The sequence below is a fragment of the Pleurodeles waltl genome, chromosome 4_1 (genome assembly GCF_031143425.1).
Source record: "Pleurodeles waltl isolate 20211129_DDA chromosome 4_1, aPleWal1.hap1.20221129, whole genome shotgun sequence".
Classification (NCBI taxonomy): Eukaryota; Metazoa; Chordata; class Amphibia; order Caudata; family Salamandridae; genus Pleurodeles; species Pleurodeles waltl.
In genome coordinates, this window is record NC_090442.1 from 19,370,669 (window position 1) to 19,380,209 (window position 9,541).

Here is a 9,541-nt window from a genome sequence, read left to right on the forward strand (position 1 = left end):
ATGTCAAGGTTGAATAATAACACATATAGACATACAACCAAAATAGTGCAGTCTGAATTGACATACTTTTACCTTATATGTTTATAAGGATACACCTGGGACGCACATCTTGATGCACATAACCTATGCCAGACATTCCTAAACTTGTGTCAGAAGTTTCTGGGGAGATTTAGTTGATAAGGACTGCCCATTGACCACTTTTCAAGAGGTTCTTTGCCCAGATTATCTCCTCTGCTTCTGCCAGAGACGGTCTCACCTCCTGCCAGCACACTTTGCAGATGCTACACCTTGTCTGAAGCTGATAAAGCCACGTCCCGGAGAAAGACCAACTGACTGGTATTGCAGCACATGTTTGCCCTTCGCAAGGAACATTGTCTTCACACCTCCATTAATAAAGACATCCTTTGCTGTCAACAAAGTATGCAGTGCATCTCTTCTCCTTATGAAACTCAACATTGCAAGTTGCTCTGCCTTCCATGCTCTCTTAGTTTGGCGCACAGAAGTAGAAGTTATGGTTTTAGGTTGTAGGTGACACCTTAACAATGTTAGAAATGTTGCTATATGTGTTTAATAATGTGCCGTTTTTCTAATATTCTGTACAGTTGTTTTAGATGTATTGGGAAACACATTATTCCTGTAGTATTAAATACTTTTACTTACAATGATTCATTCTTCTTGGTGCAGTGTGTTGTGTGATATTTGGAATAACGAAATAGGTGGCCCCCTCAAGGAAAAGCTGTCTACAAGGCCCAGGCCTAGAAGGTGACTCCAAGAGTTATTTGGCTGACTGCCTGTTACAGACACAGGACAATAAAAGCCTGCTCCCTTGAGAGCCCAGCGCCAAAAAAATCCCTAACGCCATTGGATGCCAAAATGCAGACTGGGAGACTGAGTCCTGACCCTCAAAATTTGCACTGAGTCTGCTACACCAGGAAGAGATGTCAGAGTTCAGTTTGGTCGTTCAGCACTGAAATGACTGCAAGTTAACGGGAACCGCTGGTTTTGCGATAACAGGAGACCAGCAGACCAGTGGCAACTGGTTTTGTGCTGTTCATCAACTGGACACTGGAGGATATCGACCCACTGAGGCCAAAGTCAGTCTCCTGTGATTCTAGACCCAGGGATTGCCACAGGAAGACCCCATGACACTGGCTCAGCAACCTCAGCATCTTCAGCGTCCTGCGCCTCTTGCATCAGGACCACTCCTGTGATTCTAGACCCAGGGATCGCCACAGGAAGACCCCATGACACTGGCTCAGCAACCTCAGCATCTTCAGCGTCCTGCGCCTCTTGCATCAGGACCACTCCTGTGATTCTAGACCCAGGGATCGCCACAGTAAGACCCCGTGACACTGGCTCAGCAACCTCAGCATCTTCAGCGTCCTGCGTCTCTTGCATCAGGACCACTCCTTTGATTCTAGACCCAGGGATCGCCACAGGAAGACCCCGTGACACTGGCTCAGCAACCTCAGCATCTGCAGCGTGCCGCGTCTCTTGCATCAGGACCATTCCTGTGATTCTAGACCCAGGGATCGCCACAGGAAGACCCCGTGACACTGGCTCAGCAACCTCAGCATCTGCAGCGTCCTGCGTCTCTTGCATCAGGACCACTCCTGTGATTCTAGACCCAGGAATCGCCACAGGAAGACCCCATGACCCTGGCTCAGCAACCTCAGCATCTGCAGCGTCCTGCGTCTCTTGCATCAGGACCACTCCTGTGATAGACCCAGGGATCGCCACAGGAAGACCCCATGACACTGGCTCAGCAACCTCAGCATTTTCAGCGTCCTGCGTCTCTTGCATCAGGACCACTCCTGTGATTCTAGACCCAGGAATCGCCACAGGAAGACCCCATGACACTGGCTCAGCAACCTCAGCGTCCTGTGTCTCTTGCATCAGGACCACTCCTTTGATTCTAGACCCAGGGATCGCCATAGGAAGACCCCATGACACTGGCTCAGCAACCTCAGCATCTTCAGCGTCCTGCCCCTCTTGCATCAGGACCACTCCTGTGATTCTAGACCCAGGGATCGCCACAGGAAGACCTCATGACACTGGCTGAGCAACCTCAGCATCTGCAGCGTCCTGCGTCTCTTGCATCAGGACCACTCCTGTGATTCTAGACCCAGGGATCGCCACAGGAAGACCCCAGGACACTGGCTCAGCAACCTCAGCATCTTCAGCGTCCTGCGTCTCTTGCATCAGGACCACTCCTGTGATTCTAGACCCAGGGATCGCCACAGGAAGACCCCGTGACACTGGCTCAGCAACCTCAGCATCTTCAGCGTCCTGCGTCTCTTGCATCAGGACCACTCCTGTGATTCTAGACCCAGGGATCGCCACAGGAAGGCCCAGTGACACTGGCTCAGCAACCTCAGCATCTGCAGCGTCCTGCGCCTCTTGCATCAGGACCACTCCTGTGATTCTAGACCCAGGGATCGCCACAGGAAGACCCCGTGACACTGGCTCAGCAACCTCAGCATCTTCAGCGTCCTGCGCCTCTTGCATCAGGACCACTCCTGTGATTCTAGACCCAGGGATCGCCACAGGAAGACCCCATGACACTGGCTCAGCAACCTCAGCATCTGCAGCGTCCTGCGTCTCTTGCATCAGGAACACTCCTGTGATTCTAGACCCAGGGATCGCCACAGGAAGACCCCATGACACTGGCTCAGCAACCTCAGCATCTGCAGCGTCCTGCGTCTCTTGCATCAGGACCACTCCTGTGATTCTAGACCCAGTGATCGACACAGGAAGACCCTGTGACACTGGCTCAGCAACCTCAGCATCTTCAGCGTCCTACGTCGCTTGCATCAGGACCACTCCTGTGATTCTAGACCCAGGGATCGCCACAGGAAGACGCCATGACACTGGCTCAGCAACCTCAGCGTCCTGCGTCTCTTGCATCAGGACCACTCCTGTGATTCTAGACCCAGGGATCGCCACAGGAAGACCCCACGACACTGGCTCAGCAACCTCAGCATCTGCAGCGTCCTGCGTCTCTTGCATCAGGACCACTCCTGTGATTCCTATAGCAGTTTGCCCTTAGGACCTTGAACTGCTTTAACCAAGCAGTAACTGTTCAAAGAAACCTGTCTGGTCCCCATTACTGGTTCCCTATCGGAGTCGGACCCCACAAAAGTGCCCTTGTAGCCATATTCAAATTACCCGCTGTGGCTAACCCAAAACCGTGAGTCACAGTAGATGAAAAATATTTATGACATTATTGATAAGGAGTGATTCATTGATTCATATTTCCGGAACACTGGTGGATGTTTGTCATTGGGGTGCCTGTTTATAGGTAAAAATATAATCTATTTTTATAAATTGGTGTTGGAATTTTTTCTTCTTATTTGGCTAATTTGGTACTTGACTTGTTCCTTTGATAAAGCCTAATTACTCGAAGCTACAGCTACCCAGGAGTGAGCTACAGCTCTACAAACAAACCTGAGTGGGCTGGATACGGAATTGTGCCTTCGTTCCATGGTGAGGTTGTGCAACCACACCATACAAAAAAAACACTTTCCTCACAGAATTCCATTCCACTCAAGGACTTCATCAGGACGAAGGCTTTCAGTCAGGTACAGACACATCACATTGTAAAGCGACTCCAATTGGTCCAGTAGTGTTTTCGGTGATACCAGTATCAGGCTCCTGCTATTTCAGAGTTTTTTTGTCCCCATATAGTATTTGCATGCAGTGTAGACCAAGGTAGATGCTGAAATCTGTTCACTTCCACCACAGAGGTCCATGCGTTGACCTGGCTTAGGGAACGGCATTATGACTGCAGGTCCCAGCAGTAGCGAGGTAATACTACGCCTTTAATAAAACTGAGACTTTTCAACACTTAATAGGCACTGGCACAATGTGCACCCACAAAGTAGCATCCTGGGCCCCAAACAGACAACATTAAGTCAGATACCAAAAGTAGACAAAGGGGAAAAAAAGATTAGTATCCACACACCTGTTGTGTGAGGTGAATTATGGATCATCTACAAGGACTAAACGACTGATATCTAAATGATATGAAGCAATCTTTGTTTGCCTAATCTGTGCTTATAATGTAAAGGATGGGCATTACAGTGAACCCCTCATTCTGTTTCACAAAAAAGCCCTGAAAGGACTTTCTCATTAGGAAGAAGTAAAGACTTTCTTTTAAAGTTGTCTTTCAGGGCCAGAAGGAGGCCCTGTGAGCTGCACTAGTTTTGGCAGATACACATGTTATGGCAAATAATGTTCCAGTCTTCCAGGTTAGAGGGAACCAGAAATGCTTGAACCAGGCGAGCTGTTGAATGTGTCAAAGATGACTTAATGAACAACAAGGTAAGGACAGGAGTTGGCATTTGAGCTGATCCAAGGTGAACAGGAAAACATTGAGAAGAAGTGTGTGAATAGAGTTACTTTTGTTGCATACTTTTTGAAGTGGTACCTTTGTTATATAGTTCCTGAAGAGTAACTGAAATAGCAACCAATCCTGATCTCTCAATGAAACTTTGTCCATGTGCATCTACCTGACCCTGTTCCAGTAGCTGTGGACGCTCCGTGGCTGCCTTTTCTTTACCAGGTTACTCTGTGAACGCTGGTAATCACATCCTTTTCTGAAGTTAAGAAGATGTGAGGTGATCAACAGAACTTTTAGTTAATTATCTGTGTATGATGAAATATTCCTTGCTAAGTTTCAAAGACAGTAAAGAAGAGATGTCTTTTACACCTAGTTGTTCATTGTGATTTTATATGTCATTAGGTTTACACTTAGTAATTCTAAATATCTTTACCTTCAACAGAGAACAAGCCTTGAATGCATGAAATGATTATAAACAATGAAACTAATGCTGTAAATCTGCAAATAAAAAAAACATCAGGGCAATCTGAGAGAGGAGAACCTGCACATAAACTGACAGATCATGGAAGAAGCAGTCAAGGGCAGTTAAGTGGATGTAAGAGTCTCATCTGTTCACCTCCACGCCACAACATAGAGAAATTACCTCTTGGAAATTAAGACAACAATGACAAACCACCTCCTGTATAAACAGGTGTCCAACACCAGCTTTGATCATGGGATGGGCATGATGTGGTTGCAGCAATGCTTTGTTTCCTAAAGCAATAACAGATCATCATTCAGCATTCTAGGTGTATTGTAAACTCTTTCTGGCCAAACCACAGCAACCACAGAAAGGCACAATGGAGTGGAGCCAAACAACTGAAGGGTAAAGAAAAGAGGAGTTCTGCTGTCTAAAATACAACGGACTGTCCCAATTTGCACCAGTACAGAATGGAGATGAATCTTTACCCACAAGCGTGCATAACCATAATCCAATCTAAAGGCACAATCGCCTACATAGAACCTTATAGATATTATGAGTGTGGCAAGTATTTAATGGCTATTGCATGTTATTGTTAAATCAGAAATCGAACATGCAAAACACCACAGACATACAGGACATGTTAGAATAAAACAAGTGCTTTATTAGCCATGTTGGCCCATCAGGAAACACAGTCATGGGATGTAGACAAATATATACGCGTACCACAGGTACTAACCAAGAAAAACAAATCAGACACATTTAGCGAGAGCTTTAGTTTCTCATATCTATTAAAACGCCATCAACGAACACACACAGGGGAAAAACAATTTAGGTGCAGTGAATGTGAGAAGCGCTTTAGTCACCTATCAAGCCTACGGTGTCATCAACGAACACACACAGGAGAAAAGACATTGAAGTGCAGTGAATGTGTGAAGAGATTTAGTCACTTATCAACCCTACAATGTCATCAGCGAACCCACACGGGGGAAAAGCCATTCAAGTGCACGGAATGTCCACAGTGCTTTCGTCAGTCATCACACCTACAAAGTCATCAGCGAACACACACAGGAGAAAAGACATTGAAGTGCAGTGAATGTGTGAAGAGCTTTAGTCAGTTATCAACACTACAATGTCATCAGCGGACACACACGGGGGAAAAGCCATTCAAGTGCACTGAATGTGCAAAGTGCTTTAGGCAGTTATCACACCTACAAAGTCATCAGCGAACACACACAGGGGAAAAGCCATTTGAGTGCAACGAATGTGTGAAGAGCTTTAGTCGATTAGCAAACCTACAAAGACATCAGCAGACACATAATGGGGGAAAACAATACTCTTGTAATGAATGTGGAAGTAGTTTTAGTTGTTCCTCAACATTAAGGAATCATCAGCAAACACACACAGGGGAAAAACCATTCAAATGCAGTGAATGTGTGAAGAGTTTTACTCAGTTATCACACCTACGAAGACATCAGCAAAAACACACAGGAGAAGAACCCTATCATTGTAGTGAATGTGGAAGAGGTTTTAGTGACACATCAACATTAAGCACTCATCAACGAACACACACAGGGGAAAAACCATTCAAGTGCAGTGGGTGTGTAAAGTTCTTTAGTCAGTTATCACACCTTCGAAGACATCAGCAAACACATACAGGGGAAAAACCATACCATTGCAGTGAATGTGGAAGAGGTTTTAGAGACTCTTCAAAATTAAGGACTCATCAACGAAAACACACAGGGGAAAAACCATTCAAATGCAGTGAATGTGTGAAGCGCTTTAGTCAGTTATCAAACCTACAAAGACATCAGCGAACACACACAGGGGAAAAAACATGCCATTGCAGTGAATGTGGAAGAGGTTTTAGAGACTCTTCAAAATTAAAGGCTCATCAACGAACACACACTGGGGGAAAACCATTCAAGTGAGTTAATGTGTGAAGAGCTTTAGTCACTTATCAATGTTACAAAGTCGTCAGCGAACACACATGGAGTAAAAGCCAATTGACTTATCAGCTCTAAAAAAACATCAGCGCACACACTGTGCAAAACCCCTACTATTGTACTGAATGTGGCAGTAGTTTTAGTGTTCATCAGCATTAAGGAATCATCAGAGAACATATACACAGGAGAAAAGCCACTCAGTTGCAGTGAATGTGTGAAGAACTTTAGACAATTCACAAAAATACAAAGATATCAGCGAATACATACAGGGGAAAACCTATACAAGGTCAGTGAATGTAGAAGTAGGTTTAGTGACTTGTTAACATTAACGATTAATAAGCTAACACTAACAGGGGAACAACCTTTGTATTGCACTGAATGTGTGAAGAGCTTTAGTCACTTATCAGGCCTACAAAGACATCAACAAACACACAATGGGAAAAATCATTCAGGTGCCGGAAATGTGGGAAGAGCTTTAGTCAGTTATTAAAGCTACAAATACATCAGCGAACACACACAGGAGAAAAGTCATTTAAGTGCACTGAATGTGTGAAGAGCTTTAGCCAATTGCAATGAATGTGGAAATAGTTTTAGTGACTTGTCAACATTAAGGATTCATCAGCGGACACACACTGGGGAACAATCTTTTAGGTGCAGTGAATGTGTGGATATCTTATGTCGGTTATTAAACCTATGGATACATCAGCGAATGCACACAAAGGAAAACTATATCATTGCAATGAATGACAGAAGTACTTTTGTCAGTTATCAGACCTGCAAAGCCATCAGCGAAAACACAGGGAAAACATGGATGTGCACTGAAAGTGTGAAGAGCTTTTGTCAATTTTCAATCCTACACAGTCCTCAGCAAACACAAACCTTCATTTAACTCACATGGAAATAATCTGAGAGGTGCAACAAATCCGGAAGGAAATTAAGAACATTAACAATAATATTGACCCATCTGAGGACATAGACTGGAGCAAAAAGTGTAGTTATTGTGACATGACAGAATTACAGAGAAAGATAAAATGCCAATTGTGTGGGACATTCAAATACCAGATGATAGAAGACCCGACTAGTCAGAAAAGAAAAGAAAACAAACAACAATACCTGCCTGTAGAATTATAAAAGTGTCTATTCTCAGTGATTTTTCACTTTTGCACACATAGCAAAACAACATGACATACCAGGAAGCACACTGGGAGACTAGCACAATGTGGACTAAAATTAAAGAAACATTGTTGGTTTTTATTCAGTTGCAAAGAAACTTTTTCAAGCACATCTGTTCTTGCTACTTGTAAAAACAGCGCCATGAACAATACTGGGACTAACAAGGGTATTTTCAGCTAATGTTAGGGATTAGTGATAAAACCAACGCACTCAGACTGGGTCCCTGCAATAAGAACAACTTTAACAAGCACACACTAATGAATGTTCTCAGCTGATTGTGGTGTTTGGTTGTTTCGTACAATGTTGATGATTCCGTGACAGGGACCAGAGAAGAGTGTCCAAAAGCACAAGTGAAAGGAGCAGAATGTGAGCTGTAACTCTCAGGGTCAATGCTTGCCATGAATTATATTTACCACCCAAGCCCTGACGTGGAAGAAGTGAAAAGAGCAGAATGTGAGCTGTTACTCTCAGGGTTAATGCTTGCCATGCATGACATTTACCACCCAAGCCCTGACGCGAAGAAGTGAAAAGAGCAGAAGGTGAGCTGTAACTCTCAGGGTCAATGCTTGCCATGAATGATATTTACCACCCAAGCCCTGACGTGGAAGTAGTGAAAAGAGCAGAATGTGAGCTGTAACTCTCAGGGTTAATGCTTGCAGTGCATGACAATTACCACCCAAGCCCTGACACGGAACAAGTGAAAGAAGCAGAATGTGAGCTGTAACTCTCAAATGCTTGTCATGAATTATATTTACCACCCAAGTCCTGACGTGGAAGAAGTGAAAGGAGCAGAATGTGAGTTGTAACTCTCAGGGTTAATGCTTGCAGTGCACGACATTTACCACCCAAGCCCTGACACGGAAGAAGTGAAGGAGCAGAATGTGAATTGTAACTCTCAGGGTTAATGCTTGCAGTTCACAACATTTACCACCCAAGCCCTCAAGCGGAAGAAGTGAAAGGAGCAGAATGTGACCTGTAACTCTCAGGGTTAATGCTTGCAGTGCACGACTTTTACCACCCAAACCCTGACACGGAAGAAGTGAAGGAGCAGAATGTGAGCTGTAACCAGTGGCGTAGCGTGGGTTGTCAGCACCCGGGGCAAGGCAAGTAATTTGCGCCCCCTAACCCGGGGCAAGGCAAGTAATTTGCGCCCCCTAACCCGTGGATTTAGTCTCTTCCAAGATGTTGTGCCCGGTGCGGCCGGCCCCCCCTGCACACCCCACGCTACGCCACTGGCTGTAACTCTCAGGGTTGATGCTTGCTGTGCACTACATTTGCTTCCCAGGCCCTGACGACGAAGAAGCGATGCTAATGTCCATCATCACATGCACCTGTCAATGCACCCACCACAGTGGCTCTTCCCCAGAGGTGTCCAACATTGAGCTGGATCTTGGCACACTGCTGACTATGTTTTGATTAATTGTATATAAATGTGTTTTATGAGTTTCTTATTGACATATAATCATTCAACCAAATCTTAACTGGTTAAAGGAAAGAATCAATGCAGGATGGCACACGGCTTGACAGGAATTATTGTGGAATGGGGGAGCTCAGTACTAAGAGTTTCTCATAAAACTATGAGCACAATGAAAGGGTGAAGGGTTAGCAGTTATAAAGTTA

The 9,541-nt window shown here is 44.9% G+C and overlaps 1 protein-coding gene across 1 annotated transcript in view; it reads left to right on the forward strand.

Moving 5' to 3' along the window:
* Positions 1-8,618, forward strand: part of LOC138286922 (uncharacterized) — a 244,649-nt gene extending 236,031 nt beyond the window's left edge. Inside the window, 3 exon segments of the mRNA XM_069227306.1 lie at positions 2,104-3,022; positions 5,450-6,890; positions 6,893-8,618. Of these exon segments, the coding sequence (XP_069083407.1) occupies positions 2,104-3,022; positions 5,450-6,890; positions 6,893-6,966 (2,434 nt within the window). The 3' untranslated portion in view covers positions 6,967-8,618.
* The last annotated feature ends 923 nt before the right edge of the window (positions 8,619-9,541 follow it).